The sequence below is a fragment of the Cavia porcellus genome, unplaced genomic scaffold (genome assembly GCF_034190915.1).
Source record: "Cavia porcellus strain 051 isolate PalLab524CR breed Dunkin Hartley unplaced genomic scaffold, mCavPor4.1 scaffold_29, whole genome shotgun sequence".
NCBI lineage: Eukaryota > Metazoa > Chordata > Mammalia > Rodentia > Caviidae > Cavia > Cavia porcellus.
This window is the reverse complement of record NW_026947512.1, coordinates 30,161,819-30,184,395: the sequence shown is the minus strand read 5'-3', so window position 1 is coordinate 30,184,395 and position 22,577 is coordinate 30,161,819. Positions and strand designations below refer to the sequence as shown.

The 22,577-nt window shown below is 33.5% G+C and overlaps 1 protein-coding gene across 1 annotated transcript in view; it reads left to right on the top strand.

Annotated features, from left to right (window-relative positions):
- Positions 1-22,577, top strand: part of Cdc73 (cell division cycle 73) — a 143,749-nt gene that overhangs the window by 12,553 nt on the left and 108,619 nt on the right. The window contains exons 6-10 of the mRNA XM_063239805.1: positions 1,191-1,279; positions 11,435-11,651; positions 17,781-17,879; positions 19,886-19,964; positions 21,799-21,863. Coding sequence (XP_063095875.1) covers positions 1,191-1,279; positions 11,435-11,651; positions 17,781-17,879; positions 19,886-19,964; positions 21,799-21,863 — 549 coding nt within the window. The remainder of the gene's footprint in view (positions 1-1,190; positions 1,280-11,434; positions 11,652-17,780; positions 17,880-19,885; positions 19,965-21,798; positions 21,864-22,577) is intronic.

Genomic DNA, 22,577 nt, shown 5'->3' with positions numbered 1-22,577 from the left:
AATGATTGTTGTTAGGGTTTGATTGGATCCTAATATCTTTCTGAATCTCTTACTTATGCTGCTGGTGGTTGTGTGTGTGTGTGTGTGTTTCTGAGATAAGGTCTCACTGTGCAGCTCAGGCTGGCTTTAAGCTCACTTTGTAGGCCAAGCTGGTCTCGAACTTGGCAACGATCCTCCTTCCTTAGCCTCTCAAGTGCTGGGATTACAGGAGTGCACCACCACCCCAGCTGCTGCTGCTTTTTACATATGTTAATATTTAATTAGCCATTAGCACTGACTCTGGTCCTTTTTTTAAAAATTTGTTGATTATGAATGTTGAATTAGATTAGAGTTACAGTTTTGTTTTTAAGCAGCCACACATCGTTCAAACAAAGTTTTGCTTGCCATCCTATTATAAATAAGTACTACTGATGAGAGTTAAGGTATTAGATTTTGAAATAACAAAGGGGTCACTTTGTAGCAAACTTCTAATGTTTTGAGAAATGGGCTTTCAGAGGCATTAAAGTTTTACTTTTAGTGTTTGATTTGTGTTGTTGCATTTGGGACTTGTAACAACAGATGCCAAAAAAAAGTCTAGACTCTTAATGAAATTTTTGACTCTTGATAAATGCATGCCATAGAATTTAGTTATAAACTTTCTAAAAGAGAACTAGTGAATAATTAGTGGAGAGAACAATATCATCCTATAAACAAGTACTAAGCAAGCTTTTGCAGATTGATGTTGCAAAAGCAATATATATGTGTTAGGAGGAAATAAGTCACTTTCAGTGCAGTATTCAATAAATCACAAGAGATACCCAAAATTTTATAGTAAAATGGGGTTTGCATTAGATTATTTTGCTTACCTGTGGGTTAAACATGTGCATTCTCAGCACAATGAATTAAGCTAAGCTGAGTTACAATGTTTGGCAGGTGTGTCAAACACAGTTTTTGCTTACAATATTTTTAGCTTATGTTGGGATTATGAGATTATTATTCCATCACAAATTGAGGAGAGCATCTTTAGTTAGTTCCAGTCTTACATGATCCGATACATACTTACTCTTTGTGTAACTTAATGTTGACCTAAATATAGTAATACTTGGTGGAATGTATGGGTAGCAGTTTTGGTGAGAAGTTACATGTGGTTATTTTTCTTTCTAATGTTAAATAGAAATTTAAAATATTCACTAATTAGTGATTATTTTCAGGATGAAGAGTGTGTGCGTCTTGATAAAGAGAGATTGGCTGCTCGATTGGAGGGTCATAAAGAAGGGATTGTACAGACTGAACAGATTAGGTAAGGATTTCTTAAGCAGAAAGTAGATGGTTTAGATATATACAAATGTTTATGGAAAATAGGTTATTAAATTACACGTTTACCTGTTTCATTTGTTATTATACTTTGACTCCCTAAATTCAAAGGAATATAATTTTCCTTTAGTGTCTGTAAGGAATTAAGGTTTCATAAATCTGCAGATGTTGAAGTCCTTTATATGAAATGGCGTGGTATTTGCATATAACCTATACAAATCCTCTTTTTCATTAAATCATCTCTATATTTCTTATACCTGTTACAATATAAACATAATATAATGGTTATTATGTTGCATTGTTTGGGGAGTAATGAAATAAAATCTGTTCATGTTCAATACAGTTTTTTTTCCCAAATATTTTTGATTGAATGTTGATTTTGATGCAGGTCTCCTAGAGGGCTGTCTACATGTATGGGCATGTGATGTGATAGGGGAGATTGGAATAAACTCCATTATGTTTATTTTGCATTATGGAAAGCCACCATCTTGGGTATGTCACCACATTTGTCTTTTCTCCTTAAAAATTATTTCGTAATGGAAGCCACTCACTATCATGTAAAACCTCTCGATTTATAGCAGAGGTCAGCAAACTTTTTCTGGAGTGTAGAATATATAGTTGGCCCTCTTTATCCTTGGCCCTACATTTGTGGATTCAATCAATCTCAGATTGAAAGTTTTTGAAAAAATTAGGGCTGTACTGAACATGCATAGATTTTTTTCTTGTCCTTATTCTTAAACAATACAGTGTAACAAAAGTACTCTGTTGTGGCATATGTTGTAAGTAGAGATCATTTAAAGTACATGGGATGATGTGAGCAGGTTGTAGGCAAATACCGTGTCACTTTATATAAGGAACTTGAGCATCTGTGGATTTTGGTATTCTTTAGGGAGTCCTGGAAATAATCTCCTTCACTGTTGAGGAACAGTTGTACCAATAATTTGACTGTGCAGGTAATGTTTCTTTTGCAGCTTGTAACCCTTTTTGTGGTAGGGAAAGAGGCAATAAATGACGCATAAATGCATGAGTATGACTGGATTTGTCCTGTGGTCCTAATTTGCTGGCCATTGAGTGTTTTTCTTTTCTTTTTTTTTTTTTTTTTTTTGGTACTAGGGATCTAACTTATGACCTTGTGCTTGTCAGGCGGGTGCTCACACCACTGAGCTAAGTTCTCTGCCTGGCCCCTGAATTTTAATATAATTAAACTAATTTTATAATATTTTTCTTGGCACAGTGTGATCTTTGTGAGTATTTCAGTACATGATTTTGCATAGGCATATGTCTTTGCTTGGGTAAATACTGAGAGAAATGATGACATCATATGGTAAGATAGACTTAACTTTTAAGTATGTGCCAAAGTGTTTTTTATAGTCGCTATACCATTTATATTTCTGTCATCAGTAAGTTTTTCCACATCTTTGTCAATGCTTGGTATGATCAGGCTTTCTAATTTTAGCAATTTTAATAGTGTGGTAGGTAGGGGCTGGGGATTTAGCTCAGCGGCATAAGCGCCTGCCTTGCAAGCAGGCAGTCATGAGTTCGATCCGTGGTACCGATAAAAACGAAAAAGACCAAAAAAAAAAAAAAAAAAATAGTGTGGTGGTAGGTCATTGTGGTTTAATCATGTAGTTTTCTCATTATTAATGATGTCGTTAAGTGTCTTTTCACATGCTTAATATGCCTGTCATTCTTTGTGTGAAGTGTCTTCAACTTTTTTATTATTGAATTTTTAAAGGCTATATATTCTGGATACAAGACTTTTTGCTGTTATTTTTTTGGGACAGGATCTTGCTGTGTAGTTCAGTCTGGCCTGGAACTCATGTAGTCCTCTTGCTGCAGTGCTGGGATTATTAGCCACTACACCTGGCACAAATTTTTTTTTTTAAGATTAGTGTTTTGCAGTATATTTCTCTGTCTGTGGCATGTCTTTTTATTGAAGAGTAGAAAATTTTAAGTTTTCTAAAGTGTAATTTATCAGTGTTACCTTTCTGTGAATTTTGTTTTTGGTGTCTCCTGTAGGGAATCTTTGTGTAGATAAGGATTTACATAACAAAGATTATGCTTTATATTTTTTTCATAAGTCTTTAATATTTTGGTTTTTATATTTAAGTGTGTGATCTACTTTCAGTTAACACTTTTTTGTATATGGTATTTATTAAAGCTCCTTTATTTTTTATGAGATAGAGGTTGAAGGCTAATTTGTGCATATGGGTAAGTAATGGTTTCAGCACTACCTTTGTACCTTTGTCAATTGGTCAGTTGTCACACACGTGTAGATTTGTTTTGGGGCCTGTTCAGTCCCATTCATGTGTTGTCTTTTTGCAGGACAACACTGTTTTAAATGTTATACTTTATATGCTTTGGTTTTATGAGACTTTAGCTCTCCAATTTTGTTCTTCTGTTTTAAGAGTATTTTTGATATTTAGATTGTTTGTATTTTCAAGTGAATTTTGGAATGAACTTGTCAGTTCCTAGAAGAAAGTTTACTAAGATTTTGATTGACATTGAATTAAATTTATAGATCATTTAAAGAGAACTGACATCTTTTTTTTTATTCTATTTCTTTTGTCTTTTTCCTTTTTATCGGTACCGGGGATCGAACTCACGACTGCCTGCTTGCAAGGCAGGCGCATATACTGCTGAGCTAAATCCCCAGCCCCAAGAGAACTGACATTTTAATAATGAGTCTTTTCAATATTTCAAGATGTTTCTCCATTTATTAATAGAAAGATATTTAGTCCTATAATTTCTTACAGCAGTGTTTTGTAATTTCAATGTATTAGTATTATATACTTTTTTTGCTTGGTATTGATATTTTTAAAAAAATGTCAGTTCCTGATTGTTGCTAATATAGAAATTTTATGTGTAATTTTTAAAATCTTCTGACCATTGAAAACACATTGATTAGTTACTGGAATTTTTTTGTAGCTTTCATTGAATTTCCTACATATATAACCTTGGTTTCTTTTCTTTCCTTTTTTGGTTCTGGGGATGGAACTCATTACCTTGTGCTTACCAGGGAAGCGCTTAAGCCACTGCCCTAAATGCCCAGCCCTATAACCTTGTTTTCTATACATAAGTAGCATCTTCTTTCTAAATTTGATTGCTTTTATTTCTTGTTTACTAGATAGATTCTTAAGAATTAGAGAAGTTATGAGATTATATTGTTTTCTTGTTCCCCTTTTAAAAGAATAATATTCAGTCTTTAATCACAAAGTGTGATGTTTTTGTAGATTCTTTTTAGCAGGTTGAGAAATTTCCTTTTTCTAGTGTGCTGAGAGGTTTTAAAAAATTTTTAAAGAAATGAGTATCAGATATTACTAGTTTTTCTTTCTTACTAATTTCATAGTAAATTTTTGAAAGTTTACATTTCACAGATAAGGTTTACTTCTTGTTTTATCAGTTCTGTTGCATAAAAATTAATAAAAAGCATAGTGACTTAAAAAATATACATTTATTATTTGGGAATCTGTGGATCAGGAGCTTTGGAATCATGGCCTACATAATTTCTCTGCTTCATAGGCTCTTATAAAGTTTTATCTAAGGAGTTGCCCAAGAATATGATTTCAACTATATTCTTAATTTTGGAAGGATCTGCTTCCCGGCTCACTGGTGTATCTTTTCTTTGGTTTCTTTTTTATGAAATGTATATATTTTTTTCCTCTAGCTACTTTAAAATCTTTTTCTGTTGCTTTTTTTTGTGGAGGAGGCTTACACTTTTTTTTGTGGAGGAGGCTTACACTTTTTTTTGTGGAGGAGGCTTATACTGGGAATTCAACACCTAGGACCTTCATACTGAGCTGCATCCTCAGGACATTTTTTTTTTTTTTTTTTTTTTTAATTTGGAGGTAGAGCTTTGCTAATTCACAAAGTTACCCAGGATGAATCCTTCAACTCAGCCTTCCAGAGTGCTGGGAGTATAGGTGTGTGCCACCACTCAGGTTCTGTTGCTTGTTTTGAGCCATTTAAATATGTAGTGACTGGCTAATTTCGTTTAATACAATGACCTGCAGTTCTATCCATTTTCCTGAAAATGGCATGATTTCATATTTAATGCATTGTGTATGTATGACGTATTTCATCATACACACATCTGTTGACTGGTACCTAGGCGAGTTCTGTAAGTTGGGTGTTTTGAGTAATGATACAGCAAAGCTGTGCAGGTATCTTTTATAAGGTTGCTTCATTTTCTTTGTGTATATACGTAGGTATGGTATAGGTGGATCTTATGGAGTTCTATTTTTAGTTCTTTGTGGCACTTCCATACTGTTTTTCCATAGCGGCCATTCCCACCTCCTCCATCTCCTCCCAGGCCTTTTTTTAAAAAAATAATATTTAGATTGGAATGGGATGGAATCTCAGTGTAGTTTTGTCATACATTTCCTGGACGGCTAAAATTTTAAACATTTTTTTCATATTTGTATCACTTCTTTCTAGATGTCTGTTCAGATCACTTGCCCATTAATTACTTGGACTACTACTTTAGCTGTTGATGCTTTTTGAGTGCTGTGTGTATTCTGGATATTAATCCTCTGTCAGATCAATAGTTAGAAACGATTTTCTTCAGTTTATTGCTTGTGTTGCTGTGCAGAAACTTTTTTATTTGATGTAATCTCATTTTTCAATTCTTGCTTTTAATTTTTAAGCTGTTAGAGTTCTATTCAGTAAATTGTTTTTGTCTATGACTTGAAGTGTTTCTCTTTTTATTTTTCTCTAGTATTTTTAAGGTTTTAGATTTTACATTAAGGCCTTTTTCCCAGCACTGCATTTTTTTTTTTTTTTTTTTTTTTGTATCTGGGATTGAACTCACAACCTCATGCTTACCAAGCAGGTGCTTATGCTGCTGACTAAATCCCCAGCCCCCAACACTGCATTTTAAAGAGGCTGTATCACCCCTACGCCCCTCAAGGATTGAACACAGGGAATGCTGAACTGCATCTTCAGTCTTTTTTACTTTTTTTTTGAGACAGAGTCTTGCTAAATACTCAGGCAGGCCTTAAACTTGTGTCTCAGCTTTTTGAGTGGCTGGGATTATAGGCAGATACCACTATGTCCAGTTGCATGTCTGTTTTTATGCCAGTGCCATGCTGTTTTTGTACTTTGGGAGTAGAATATATTTTCAAATCCAATATTGTGATGCCTCCAACATCATTGGTTTTGCTTAGGATTGCTTTGGCTATTTGGAGTTTTTTGTGTTTATAGATTTTACGATTGATTGTTCTAGGTCTCTGAAAAATGCAATTGGTATTTTGATGGGGATTCCAGTGAATTTGTAGATTGCTTTTAGTAATATGATCATTTTAATAGTAGTCCCCAAATCCTTGAGCATGGGAGTCTTTCCATCTTTTTAGTGTGCTTAGTTTCTTTCTTCAATGTTGTGTAATTTTCTTTGTAGAGGTCTGTTGCCTCCTTAGTTAGGTTATTGCTAGATACTTTCTTTTGCTTTTAAGCTATTATGAATGGATTGTTTTAGTGTTTTCTTTCTTAGCAAGTGGTATATAGATAAGCTACTGATTTTTTTTTTAATTTTTAATTTTTTGGTGGTGGTACTAGGGATTGAACCCAGGGCTTCAGAAATGCTAGGTAAGATTCTACTATGGAGCTATATCCCAGCAGAGTTACTGATTTTAATATATTTATTGATTTTTGTATCCTACTTTGTTACGTTTATCATTTGTAGTTGTCTATTGGGAGAATCTTTAGGGTCTTTTGAGTATATAGTTATATCATCTGCAAACCACTTTTTTATTTGTGTTGCTTTTAGTTCTTCCTCTTGCCTGGTTGCTCCAACTAAAATTTCAAATTTTGTGTACTATATTTTAATAAAAATGATGAGAGTGCACACCTTTGTGTTGTTGCTGATTTTAGAGGAATTCCCTCCATTTTTTCCTGTTACATCTGGCTTTGGGTCTGTGGTATATAGCTTAGTTAGGTTGACTGATGCTGGCTTTGGATTTGTTGTATATAGCTTAGTTATGTTGAGATGAGAGTCTTCTATACCTAGGTTCTTGAGAACTTTTATGATGAAGGGATGTTGAATTTTGTCAGAGGCCTTTTCTGTATCTTTTGAGATGATATGTGATTTTTATTACAGATTCTATTAATGTGTTGTGTTATATTTATTGATTTGCATATGATATATTGAAACATTCATTCCTGGAATGAAATCAAAATCAATTGTGGTATGTGATTTTTTAAAAAATCTTTTTCTTTCCCTATTTCCCTTTTTCTTTTCTTTCTATTTTTTTTTTTTTGGTCTTTTTGAGACTTAGTCTTACTATACAGTCCAGAGTGGCCTTGAACTCACTTTGTAGTCCAGCCTGGACTTGAACTCAGAGCAGTCCTCATGCTTCAGCCTCCTGAGTGCTTAATCAGATACTAAGTTCAAATTGCAAGTATTTTGTTGAAGATTTCTGCATCTTTGTTCATTAAGGATATTGCTCTATTAGTGTCTTTTTATGTTTATACTTACTATTAGTAGCAGCATAATACACACACACACATACACACACACACACACACACACACACGCTTTGTAGAATGAGTTTAAAGGTCCCTTTCACATTTTATGGACTAGTTTAAGGAACAGTGGTATTCTTCTTTAAAGGTCTGATAAAATTCAAGAGTGGATCTTTGGGGAGACTTTATTATAGTCTCTGCTTGCTATTGATCTGTTTAGGCTTTTTGTTTTAAATTTGGTAATTTATAGTATTTAGAACTTACACTGTTACGTCTAGATTTTCCACTAATAGGTATAGATTGTGTTTGCTTGGAATATGATTTTCTACCTTTTTCTCCTTTGGGCGTGTATCTTTACCACTGAGGTGAATTTCTTGGCTTTGATCTATTGAAACAGTCTTTATCTTCTAGTTAGAGAAAAATTAATGACCTCTTACCGAGTTAATATTGAAAGGTATATACTCATTTCTGTCATTTTGTTCTTTTTTGTCCTGCTAGTTTTGAATAATATATGATCATTTCTTTCTGTTATTCATTTTAGATATTGTTGTTTTACTGAATTAATGATGTGATGCTTTCTGCATCCTCATTTGCTTGTATATTCTTCCAGTGAGATTTTTTTTTTTCTTTGTTACTGGGGATTGAACTCATGACCTCATGTTTGTGAGACAGGCACTGTGAAGCTGAGCTGTATCCCTGTCCTCTAATGAGATTTTTTTCCTGTCATTTTGTGTCTGTTTTCATAGAGGTGTCTTGTGCAAATGTGGTTTAAAAATAATGAATTCCTTTAGTTGATGCTTATCTTGGAAGATAAACTTTTAATTCTCTCTTGATTCTGATGGTTAACTTTGCTGGATATGATAATAAAGGTTGGCAGTTTTTTTTTTTTTTTTTTTAAATTAGGCTTGAAACACATCATTCACTGCCCTCTAAAGTTTGTGTTAAGAAATCTGCTTCCACATTAAGTCACCTTATCTTGGACAAAAGTGCCAAACATATTCACTGGAAGAAAGATAGTCTCTTTAATAAATGGTGCTGGAAAAACTGACCCTACACATGCCAAAGATTAGAACTAGACCTGTATCTTTCACTATGCACTAGGTTAAAATTGGAATGCAACTGGAGGATAGCGTAGATAAAACTCTTGAAGACACTGGTGCAAAGACTTTGTGAACAAAATATTGATTGCACAGGACTATCACCAAGAATCAACAACTAGGATCTCATCCTATTGAAAAGCTTTTGCATAGCAAGAGAGGCCACCAACGCAATGAAGAGACAGTTCACAATGTGGGAGAAAACGTTTGCCAGCTGTACCTCAGACAAAGGATTACTATTAAGAATATACAGAGAACTCAAAAATATTTGCCTTCCCAGATTTAAAGTCCAAAAATGAGCATCTGCGATGAATACACATTTCTCAGATAAAGAAATACAACAAAGAAATATGTGAAAAAAAATGCTCAGTATCACTGGTCATTTGAGAGATGCAAATTAAAACAACACTGAGATTCGTTTCACTCTCGAAAGAATGGCTATTATCAAGAAAGCAATAACAAATGCTTGAGGGGCTTTGGGGAAAAAGATACCCTTTTTCAGTGTTAGTGGGAGTGTAGACTCTACAATCATTGTGGAAATCAGTGTGTAAATGCCTCACAAAACAGGATTGGAGATCACATTTCCCTTCTGGGTATCTTCCCAAAAGAATTAAAAACATCATATCACAATGATACATGTACACCGATGTTTATAGCAGCATGGTTTGTAAAAGCTAGATTTTGGAAACAACCTAAATGCTCATAGACTGAGGAATGAATAAAAAAGATGTGGTATTTTTATAAAATGGCATACCATTCAGCTACAAAGAAGGATGAACTGGAGACTTTTATATAAACTGAAGACTTATAGGTAAATGGATGCAACTTGAGACCATACTCATAAGTAAAATAAATCAGACTCACATATAGACCTTTTATTGTCTCAGTAGTGTGAGAAGCTGAAAGAAGTAAATTATGTATATATATATACATATATATATATATGTATATTAAAAAGATAGTTAAAATAGTTACATTACTGATTTCTCTGAATTCACAAAAGAGAAAGATTTGTGGTGATATTGTTCTGACAGTTGAATGCAGATGTCTTGCGATCTTGATGAATAATTTGGCTACGACTGTGCAATGTATGTTTCATTGTTGCCCCCTGATTGACATATTTTGAAGTTTTGCTTTCTTTTTTTCTCTTTGAAATAAAATGAAAAGATTTGAAAAAAAAAAAGAAATCTGTTACTATGATGGATTTGTGCTTTGTAAGTGGCAGTGGATCTCTTTTGTAACTTTTGATCATCTTTTTTCTATACTTTTGGTGGTTTAACTGTAATATGAAGTAAAAGATTGTTTTCTGATAGTGTCAACTTGGAGTTTTGAATACCATCTGTACAGATTTCCATATCTTTCCTGAGATCTAAGAAAATTTGTCTGAATTATTCACTAAATAAGTTTTCTGTGCTTTTAATCTGTACATCTTCTTTTATTATCTATGCTGTTTTTTGTTTTAATGGTGTCTAATAAATCCTTGTATAGTGTATTTTGACTGGTCATTTCAAAGCAGGAAGGTTAATTCAGGTACTGTTATTACAACTTGATTGGAAGTAAAACTATAGGAATCGAAACTGATACAAAGCTTGATTATAGTTTAGAAAAATACTTTAATTTATCTAAAGATACGTTATATGCTTTCAATTTTAGGATAGTGTTGTGTAATATTAAACAGTGAGTCAAATGCTAGATACATAATAAGTATCTGCCCCAAACTATATTCATATCTATTCTAAATAAATTTAGTATATTCTATAGTACTACTGTGTTTAAACCAGCAGGAATTTTCATCCTTTTTCCAGATCTTATGTAAGCGTATTTCAAGATTTTCATCTTGTGGCTAAAGTAATATTTTTGTCTACAGTAACTAAGGTACTCAACCACTTTTAAATTCTTTGTCTCATTTTGCATTGTTAAAAAAAAAAGCAAACTATGGTTAGTCATACCAAAATCTTATGAAGACTGGACTTTCAGTATTAAAGTCTCTTTATAGTTTTGAAAGGATAGCCTCTCTGATGATTTGTCTGTTAGAAAAATTAAATAAATGATAAAGTAGCAAAACATGGTTTCATCTTCTAGAGGTTGAAAAATTATTGTATTTGTGGCATATAAAATCCTGTTTTATTTATAAAGTATATTGTGTTTTGTGCATGTTAGACTTGAAACCTTGAAATGAATTTCAAGGTTAACCTAAAGTTTGAACTTTTGGAGTGTTTTTCACGCCTTTATCCGGTGACCTCTGTGTGTGTGTATAATATCTGTAGATGATAGAGGATTAGCTGATGAGATTTCAGAAAACATCCATGTTAATGATTCTAGTTCTTTTCAGGGGAAGAGATGAAAAATATGTAAAAAAATTTTGCGCATTGATTGTTCTAAGAAATTGCCAATTTCCACATAGGTTCTTATACCTATGTGAACCCTGTCTGTAAAAAACTTGTATGATTATAAAATATTAAATATGTCAGTTTTACAGATAAGAAGAAAACCTTAATTACTGCCACCAGAAGCTTACAAATGTAAAATGTATGATGTGCTACAGAATTCTTTGCTGTGAAAATTTAAAAAAAATTTCTTTTTAGGTCTTTGTCTGAAGCTATGTCAGTGGAAAAAATTGCTGCAATCAAAGCCAAAATTATGGCTAAGAAAAGATCTACTATCAAGACTGATTTAGATGATGATATAACTGCCCTGAAACAGAGAAGTTTTGTAGATGCCGAGGTAGATGTGACCCGAGACATTGTCAGCAGAGAGAGAGTATGGAGGACACGAACAACTATCTTACAGAGCACAGGAAAGGTAATGACAATGTTTTCTCGTTTATAGAGCATGTATGTGTAAGCTGTGTTTATTTCTGAATTGATTGTAGTTTGCTATTACAAGGAGATTTTAGGTTTTATTTGTTTGAAAGATCAGAATAATGTGGATTTTCGAATTGATTATGTTCACCCTTCTGTGATAGATTTGGTTTCTGGTCAACAAAGAAGCTGATCAAAACAATCTGAATTAATGTGTAGGCCCTTCACACATCTTTTCTAAATCAAAGTGGTCCAGTGTTCTTGTTGAATCATATTTTGTGTAAACTTGATGAACAGGGAATATTGATGGCAAGCTCTCTAGTCATCAGTTAATAGCATCATTAATTTTTTCTCAAAATTAGAGAAATAATAAAAATCAGCAAACTGAGTACATTTTGTACATTATATTTTGATGTGTGAATATAGGAAGTTTTCTGTTATTACCGGAGGTTGTTTTGTTTTTGCTTCATGATTAATGGGGCTTTTCTTTCTCACTTGCCTTGCTCCTCCTTTCTTTTTCTTTCCTTTCCTCTTCTGCTGTCCTTCTTTCTCTTCCTCCTTCCAAAGTCTTCCTTTTCACTATCACACATAATGTATTGAAAGCATCTTTGTAGTTGGGTATAGTGGGGCATACATGTAGTCCAAGCTGCTCAGGAGACAGACTGGAGGATTGTAAGTTTGAAGCCAATGTGAGCAACTTAGTGAAAGCTGTTTCAAAATAAAAAGGAAAGGGCTGGAGATGCAGCTTGGTTATGGAGCACTTCTGAGTTCGGAATCCAGGACGGGGTGGCAGTAGCAGTAGCGGCGGTAGCAGTAGCGGCGGCAGCAGGAGGTCTTTGCACATCTACCTGTCTGAATTTATGTTTTCACAGTCAATCAAAGGATTAGTTCTTAGGAACAAATTGTTAGTCAAAGGCCATGTACACTTCAAATTTTTAAAAATAAAATTTTTTGGCTAGATGGTTTACTGTTGTATAGATGGCTAAAAAAGTATACATCGAACTATTTTGTTCTGTTTAAATTCTAGAGATTGAGCCAGTGCGTTACAGGTGCTGGACAAGTGCTTTCCCACTGAGGTAGCTCTCTAGCTCTCAGTTCTGTTTCATGTACACATTTTTAGCTGGGTTGTATTGTGCCTTCCCAGACTCCAGCATGCTCTTGTTAATTGTTCACTGATGATACACACTTACTAATATTGGTGTGGTGCAAATGATAGAAAAAGTGTAGATTAATGATACTGACTTAAACATTTTTGGATGTATGTTGATTTTGGTTGTAAAATTTTTGAATTTTAACCATAAATTTATTGTGTCACTTAGCAGCAATAAAGCTACTGGAAAAAGTGCGTAAAAGAAAGAGCTATTTCTTCCTTTCGACTTGTTTCACGAAGTACTTTTTACCCTCCTCCCAGTGTTAATTCTTATTGATATTATTAATCTTAGCTCATGTTATGACGTGTAACATTTACGTTAGTTGAAGTTATTAGGTTCCTGTACTTGGCAGATCTTTATTTCTCCTTTCCCTCCTTTTGACTCCACAGGCTTTGTTTTGGTCCTCTTCCTTTTAGCAAGAGACTCATCCCCTTGTTCCTATCCATCCTTTGTTACTGTGTTTGTACTTGGCCTCACTCAAGTGAGGGACCATGTGGTATTTTAAGTTTGTGTGTCTGGTTTAGCAAATTACTTTTAAGACTCATTCTCCTGAGCTAGGAATTTTATGAAAATAACTGAATTTCTGTTTTTCATTTTTCTTATTTATAGTAAAATGATCTGTTATACTCATTTCATTGCTAACATGACTAATGCTTGAATAATATTATGACTTACTGTTATAATGTTCATTATAATTATTGAAAACCTTAAACTCACACAGAAATAAAGTAGATGCTATGTGCTTCCTTATTTTTTACACATTTTCAGATAACTGAGAAGAACAATTTTCTCTGAGCTCTAGGTGGCAGAATTGTATCATATTTTCAGAATTTAAGCATTCTAATTTAATGTAATGTTGGTATCATTTGTTTTTAAAAATTAGGTTAATGGTTTAAAAATTGATCACAATATTTGCCTTTAGTAGTATTAACATTTTAAAAAATCATAAATATTTTGATGGATAATCTCTAGATACTGTTTTTATTTGGTAAGTTACAAAAATGCTCTTAGGTACTTAGAGCCCTATAGACCTTTAGATAGAAATCATAATTATCAGTTGTCGGATTTTCTTGTTTTCTGAGTTTTAGGGAAAAAAAAGATGGAAGCTTACATGAGAAATAATTACATTATTGCAAACACTTCAAGTAAAGCAACCTGATTTTGTAATTCCATTTTTAAACTTCTATAAATTGTTATGTCTTACTCTGTTTTATGCTACTATAGCAGAATATTAAACTCTGAGTGATTTATAATGAAATGACACAGTTCATAGTTCTGGAGGTGGAGAATTTAAGATCACCTGTATCTGATGAGGGCCGTCTTACTGCATTGTAACTTGGTAGGTATCACATGGGAGAGAAATATGGAGGAAGTGAGAGAGAAAGAAAAAGAAGGAGAGGTTTTTTTTCCCCCTAGAAATCTATTCAATAACTAGCTCCCTCGGTTCCCACTTAATACATTTTAGAGGTCACCTATTATAGGTCCCATCTCCTGAAACTGCTGCATTGAAAATTAAGTTTCTAACACATGAATTTCTATAAAAGGTAGATAATATTCACTTGTAATTCTCCCGCAGAAGAATAGCCCATAATAACATTGGATTGATTCTTATAGTTTGTATCTTTCAGTGACTTACTATATGGTTTTTGAAGTACTGAAATTTGGTTTTCATCTGTTTTTATAATAGAACTAAGGTTTTATTTGTATTTCTTACTGTGTTAACTGTTACAGTGATGGTGAAATGGCTGGTACAACTTTTGGCGTCATGGGAGTGGACCCAAACTTTACTAGTAGCTATTGAGTTCTTCATTCAATATAATGCCCTTGATAAAGTTTTAAACTTAATTTTATTAAATTTTGACCTTTGAGTTTTCATTTTAGTTTTTTGTGTGATGGAATTAGAATGTATAAAGCAGTTCTATATACCAAAATGTGGTGGTTGTTTTTATAAAAAGCACTTGTGCGTTTCAGTTGTCAACTGAATCAGCTGCTTTAGTGCAGAAACACATCTTTTATTTGAATAACTATGATACTCAGATTTGTGTATTTGCCAGACAGTTTTTCATAAATGATGAAAGTAAGTCTGTTCCTTCAAGGAAAACAGCTGGTAATGTTGTACCCAAGGTAAAATATGAACTTTTTTTTTGTCTTTTTCTTTTTAATCGGTCCCAGGGATTGAACTCACGACTGCCTGCTTGCAAGGCAGGTGCTTATGCTGCTGAGCTAAATCCCCAGCCCCAGAATTTTCTTTTTTTTTTGAAAATATGAACTTTTATGAGATGAAAGTTTGAGAAGTTCTTTATGCTTCTGTGACCTTATGGCCTTTTTAATTCTTGAAGACTTCTGAGGAGTTACTAATGATGCTAATAGATGTATTTGAATAAGTATAAAAGCAAATGTATTAAGTATAATTTAATATCATGTAATACCTCATATTGTATTTGAAAAATATGCAATCCATTGATATTTTTCAAATGACTAATGCAAAGGTTATAAAACCTTTTTGAAGTCTGAGATAGGCTATTGAGTTTTAATATGGTATGAAAAGTTTATGGATGTGTTGCCATATGCAGTAATTTTCATTTGTTTTGTTTTGATATACTGTTAAAAAATTCAGTAATTAGAAAGGGTATTACAATACTCTTTCCCCTTTTAACTCTTTGAATTCTTTATGCAAGTATGTTTGTATGTATGTATTTTGAGATAGACTTTTAACTGTATAGTTCAGGCTGGCCTTGAGTTCACTGTGCAGGCCACATTGACCTCAAACTTAGCAATCCGCCTTTCTTAGCCTCTTGAGTGCTGGAATTATAAACATGTGCCATCATACACAGCTTAGAATTGTCTATTCTGTGACCAAACAAAATAGTACAACAACTATTGAATGTAGATACAGTTATAAAAATCTTTTTATATTAAACCTGCTTCTAAGGAGGTTTGGAAAAATTTTTAAGTGTCATTCTTGTCACTACTGCTTTTTTCATTTTTTAAAAAATAATTTTTCGTAAAAGATATTTTTAGTTTACGTAGAAGTATGTTATCCTTATTTTTAAAGGAATTATATTTGTAAAATGTGTCAGTTTTAATTTTCAGTGTGTTAACTCTTGTACCCAAAACTAAAGGCTTTTTAGGTTCTTAGTAGTTTCTTTTTTTTCGTACCAGGGATTGAACTCACAACCTTGCACTTGCCAGGCAGGCACTTATGCTGCTGACTTAAATCCTCAGCCTGGTCCTCAATAGTTTCTAAGAGTGTAAAGGGACTCTTAGCTTTATTTGCTACTATAAAGAATTATAAGAAGTACATAATATTATAACTGGTACAGTGGTGAGTTATGTTTAAAGGTTTTATTTTCTGTACATACTTTTTTTTCCTTGTTTGAATCATGTACAAGCCGTGTAAGTGCCATCTCACTGGAGATGGCATTGTTCCTAGATCTCACCAAAGTCACAATTGTTAGAAGAAGAGAGCAAATTAAATAAATAGTAATTATGGTTGCATCATAGAATAAGCAACTAACAAGGGTCGGTAACTTAGTCAAGAGGAAGTAGGAGATAACGATACTTAAAGAATAAAAACTAGTGAGGTAGGTAACTATGTAAGGTGGGAAGGGTAGTCCCAGTAAAGGAAACAGAATGCTTTATTGTCTAGAAAAGACAAATGGTGCAGTTGAAATCTATTAGGGCAAGGACTTGGTCACTGTTGGTCCTGGTCATCATTGTATTCCAGTGCCCATCAAGATGTTTGACTTACAGTAAATTCTGTATAATAGATATTCCTTAAACTAGTGAGTGATTGATAGGCAGAAAAAGGAGACCCTTAAAGGCTTTGTTGAATATTGGAAAAGGGTAAAACTGAGGGAGACTAGCAGGCAGGAGTAATCAGCTAGTTGACTGTGTTGAATGTTGCTAAGGTTGTTTATGCAAAAGTCTGAGTTTTCTAACTTTTCCAATCATTGAAAAGTGCATATTGACTCTTTTTTTTTTTTCTAATTTTTTTTTTGTCTTTCTTTTTTTTTTTATCGGTACCGGGGATCGAACCCATGATGCATATTGACTCTTAATATCTCAAAACTTGGCAACATCTTTTTTAATCCATAGTAATCTGAAATTAATGCAGTATATTTTATTGAGAAGAAGGTATATTAATTAATTCCTTTTAGAAACTAGGAAGTCCTTTCAGAATTAGAAAGACTTTTTTGACAGCAAATCTGTCATGCTTTTATGTTGTTAGGTAATTATGCTGTTTGAATAAAATGAAAATAAGATAAATAATGCTGGATTTTTGATAATTAGTTTCTGAATCAGTTTTCTAGTATTAGTGGATTTTTATTTATGTGTATTATTATGTTAGTCTATTTTCTGTTGCTGTATTGAATGCACGTACTAGAGACTGAGTGGGAATGTAATTCAGTAGTAGAGCACTTGCCTAGCATGAGTGAGGCCTGGAATTTGATCCCCAACACTTGGGGAGATGAATGAAGAAGAAAAGGGATTTATTTAGTTCCGATTTGGAAGGCTAAAAGTCCAAGATACAGTAGCCACATCTGTTTAGCCTCTGGTAAGGTCCTCTTCTTTGGGTTTCAGTATGGTGGAAAAAAAGAGAATTGGTTGCTTGTAGCAGTGAGTAGTTGGATGGTGTAATCTTGGCTAATTACAACCTACTGTCTAGAGAACTAACTCTTTGAAATCAGCATTGTCTGGAAGATACATTTACTTCCCATTATAGCCATCTTTTGAAGATTTCACCACTATAGGATGGCATCACTACATACCAAGGAACAAGGCTTTTATCTAACACATGAGCCCGTGGGGGACAAATCGCATCCAGATCATATCAACGATAATAATACCTTATTATATGGTAGAGGAAGAATTGTTAGGAGGAAAACTTGGATTATAAGTTGTTGATTACATAAACTTACTGCCTTTTTGTATATTTGACTTTAAGTGGGCTTAATTGGAATCCATTTATGTTTTAGAATTTTTCCAAGAATATTTTTGCAATTCTTCAGTCTGTAAAAGCCAGAGAAGAAGGGCGTGCACCTGAACAGCGGCCAGCTCCAAATGCAGCACCTGTGGTAAGAACACTTTACGACTTACATTTAGTAAATTTAACAAAAGTGCAGTAAAATTTGTATTGTATTTTAATGTTGTAATTTTGAAGACCTTAGTTTTTTTATCTTAGCTTTTTGTTGCTTCAGTGTGCTTGAGGGATGTGAAGACTCTCCCCAGTCTTAACAGTTATTTGAGGACTAATTCTGTGAGTCTGTGGCCCAGGAGATACAGTTGAGCCATACTGTGGGGAAAAACCATCTCTATAAATGCCCTGCTTCTTAAAAATATAGATGCGTGTTACATTTTCAGTTGGGGTTTTTTTGACATTGGTGCTATCCATGGTATCTAAGTAAATATATTTTCCCTGATCGCCTTTCATGTGGCCTTCTCATTATACTTCAGTTCTGAGGGTTGACTGTTTTACTGTTTTGAGTGCAGTGTACCACCCTCCAAACTAAGTTCCATTTGTGATATGTAGCCTGTATTTATTCAGACATACTGTATAATATTTATTTTTTATTTTTTATGGTGTTGGCGATTGCAGGGAGCACCAGTCCATCCCCAGGAGTTGTTTATTTTGAGTCAATCTCTTAGTAAGCTGCCCAGATTGCCCTCAAACCTCCTGCCTTGGCCTCCTGAGTAGCTGGGATCATACATAGGTCATGCTATGCTTAGTTTACCCACTACTTCCAGCTATTTTCATAATTTAATAAAAGAAGAAAATACAAGTAAAATTCAGTCTATTCTAGCTGAATTTTGAAAAGTATGTCAGAATGTGGTAGACTACTAATACAGCCTTTGTAAGATATAGTAGTTTTATATATTCATGAAATCTTTAACTTTTAGAGATGGTAGAATTTGCTGATACTTAGACAAATAGATTTAGTTGACTTACTAGCAATTATTCATGTACCTATTTGTCAGTGAGTGTGCTAAGAATCTTAAAATAATATAATTTGAAAGATCCATAGTTCTTGACCTCTTTGAGTTTCTAGTCTAGTGAACTAGACTTACTAGGTATAAAAAAAGTAGCAGTTAGGTCAGTACTGTGATGTTAAAAGTGTACAGTGCTTTTAACTATGAATTGTTTGACTTCTAAGAATTGGTTGGAAGCATGTCAAACTTTGGAAATGTTAGGTCATTCCCTTTGTAATTATAATTATTCTTTCTGTATATTAAGATTATCATTAGTACAGTTGAAAATATTAATGCTTGGCTCTTGACTGTGACTATATAAATGATAACAATTTTGATAAGTATCTTTCATTTATTTGGAGTAGTGCTTAGAATGGAATGCTATTATAACAAAATTGGGAGTACTTTAGTCTTCATGTATATCAGTAACTTCCCAGGTAGCTGGGCATGGTGGCATATGCTTGTAAACTCAGCACTTGGGAGGCTGAGGCAGGAAGATTGCTGTGATTTGGAGGCCACTCTGGGCTACAGAGTGACTTCAAGGTCAGCCTGAACTGCATAGTGAAACCCTCTCTAAAAAAATAGACAAAAAAACCCAACAACTTCTAGGGAGCTCTGAGATTTTTAAAAAATACTTGCTGTTAGGCTATTACAGAGTACGAATTTTGGAATAAAGTATTATAAATTAAATTATTGACAGCCTTTTTAATTATTTCAAATACTAATACCTTTTTAGTTTTATACTGGACATTTATAATAGGCTTATTATAATAGTTGCCATATTTAAGGATTAATAATTTGGTACATAATTCAGTTAATAGTCTCATTCATGTTTTGTTGTTGTTATAGAGATCACCATTAGAGGGAGAGTATTATTTCATAGCGACACTTAGTTGTAGTAATCATATAGTATTATAAGAATCATCTCACATAATCTCAAAAATGACTTGTGGTCGCCAGATGATTAGAGATCCACTCATTGCTTTTTGTCTTACAATTGTAAGAAGAAAAAAAACTTTAGGAAAATAAATTATCTTCATTGTAATTTTAATGAGTATTACATAGATAATATTTTAAAATACTAACTTGTAGCTTATAATTTATTTTTCTACAGGATCCCACTTTGCGTACTAAACAACCTATTCCAGCTGCTTACAACAGATATGACCAGGAAAGATTCAAAGGAAAAGAAGGCAAGAGTTGTCTAATTTTCATCATCGCGTTGCTGTGCTTATATTGATCTTGAGAGGTGGTATAGTGACATGTGTAACGGTTTTGTAAAGTAACTTCTGCAGGCCAAATCTGACTCATTACATTTTTGTAAATCTCTTTTGGAATATAGCCACCCTTACTTATGTGTCATCTATGACTGATTTAGCTATGTGACAGTCCTATTTAGTTTTTTGCCAGAGATCATACATCTAGAAAACCAGAAAATACGCTCTGGCCTTTTACAGAAAAAAATTGGTTAACTCCTGGGTAGTAGTTGGGATTTTGGGTCCAAACTGTCACTTGCATCACAGTTAATTTTTGTGTGAATTTTAGTGTTGCTTTAAATGCATTCTGCCAGGCAAGGTGATGTATACTTGGAACCCTGGCAGTTGGTAGGCTGAAGCAAGAAGATTACCATGAGTTTGAGGCTAGCCTGGATTACACGGCAAGACCCTGTCTTCAGACACACACACACACACACACACACACACACACAACATTGTTTGAATTTTCTCCTGCCCACATTTTAAATACTAATAGTAGTAGATTTCTTAGGGTTACTGTGAGATTTAAACTAATTAGTAAACATAAAGTCAGTAGAACAGTGTGTTTTGTAATGAATTGCCAACAGATATTTATTATTAATACTAACTGTTCTTACAGAATGTATTTGAGAATGGAGATCTTATATATTACATCATGCTTCCCAAATTCTAAATATATGCATTGAAAATTTAGAAAACGTAGACTTGGAACAGCAGTATGTGAGGGATTATTTTGTGATGTTCTGGCTGATGAAATAGTGAACCATTTCTGCATTAGTAAAGTAGGACTAAGGCTGCTTCATCTTGATATCTTTGTCTTTACTGCATTTATGAGCATATGAGGTAGAACAACTACGTATTTTAACATTTACTATTTCCTGCATTATCTAATATGTCTTTAAATGATGTGTTGCATTGTTACAGTGAATTCTGTATGGCTATTTCACTTACTGGACAAAGGGACACTGAATAGATGCCTTAGTGAGATAAAGGTCTATTCCTTTATTTACTGCAGTGTTTTTCTTATGACATGAACTATGTAGAGCATCCCACAGACCAAATCAAATCTTCTCTGGGCGAATTCCAGCTGCCTGTTTGTAAACATACTGTATTTTGCTTATCTTATTTTTTATCACAACTGCGAATTGAGTAGTCGTGGCAGAGCCTTTTGGCCTATAATATGTAAAGCATTTACTACATAGTCCTTTACAGAAAAACATGCTGGGACTGTGTCCTGAAACGTCTATTGTATTTTACAACTTGTTTTTTCTACAAAGTATTTAATGTATATTCAAGACTGCCAATTTGGAGCACAACTTTTTAAAAAAAGTTTTCGTACGAGGGATTGAACTTATGACCTAGTTCTTGCCAGGCAGGCACTTAGGCCATTGAGCTAACTCCTCGGCCCTGGAACACAACTTTTTATAAGGCAATTTCTCAGATACTTTTAGTGAAACTATCATCAGTATTTAATAGTGAATAATTTAGGAGTTACAGAGTATTTTATTTAGTCTGATTTTTGAACATAATTGCAGAGTTAGTCTTAACTAGCTTCTATGCATAGACTTATTGGTATGTTTTAAATGTATTTTTGAGACAAGGGTCTTTTTTAAAGTTTTTAAATCTTCAAAACTTTGCAATGTAACTATATAGTAAATTTAAGAGTTTGTTATACTGTTGAACTTTCAGATATAATGTAGGTTATCACTTTAAATTTCTCATCCATCATAAAATACATAAAATTTAATAGTAAATCCCTTTGTTTTTGTAGAGACGGAAGGCTTTAAAATTGATACTATGGGCACTTACCATGGTATGACACTGAAATCTGTAACGGTAAGTTATTTAACTGCAGAGCTTGTTTTGTTCCAGACATTTTATATGAGTAGTGGATTTTGAAGAAAATTTTTGCTCTTTGATATTTCCCCGTTGAAACATGTGTCTTTAATGACAAGCTGTGCTGGTAGATATGTATGGTATGTTGTGTAATTCATGAATTCTTACTTCTCTAGCTCACTTGCTTTCTCTCTTACCTCCCTGCCTTCCTCAAGTTTAAGTAAGTGTAAATAAACAGTACAAGCTATTTTGACTCATTAGGACAATACTATCTGGTTAGAGTTTTTAAAGCCATTGAAGAGTTAAAAGCTCATTTGTGGAAAGTTTTGCTATAATACTTTTATGTTCTTTAAAATGTTATACTCTTTACAGTGATATATCTTAGTTATTATAAAGCTTACTAAGTTCATACTTGATGGATATGATGATACCTGCTGGCACTGGCCAGTCTGTGAGGCTGAAGCATGAGGATTCCAAGTTCAAGGACATCCCGGACAACTTAGTGACTTAGCCAAACCCTGTCTCAAATAGAAAATAATAAGAGAACTGGAGATATAGTTCAGTGTGAAGGGGCCTGGTTCAGTTCCCAGCTCTAAAACATAAAGAAGTTCATACTTAATATAACTAAGTAAATGCATGCTCATAAATAGATGCCTTTGGTACCTTTCCTTTTTTTTTTCTTTTATGAGTATTGTCTTTTTGCTGAGTCTGGAT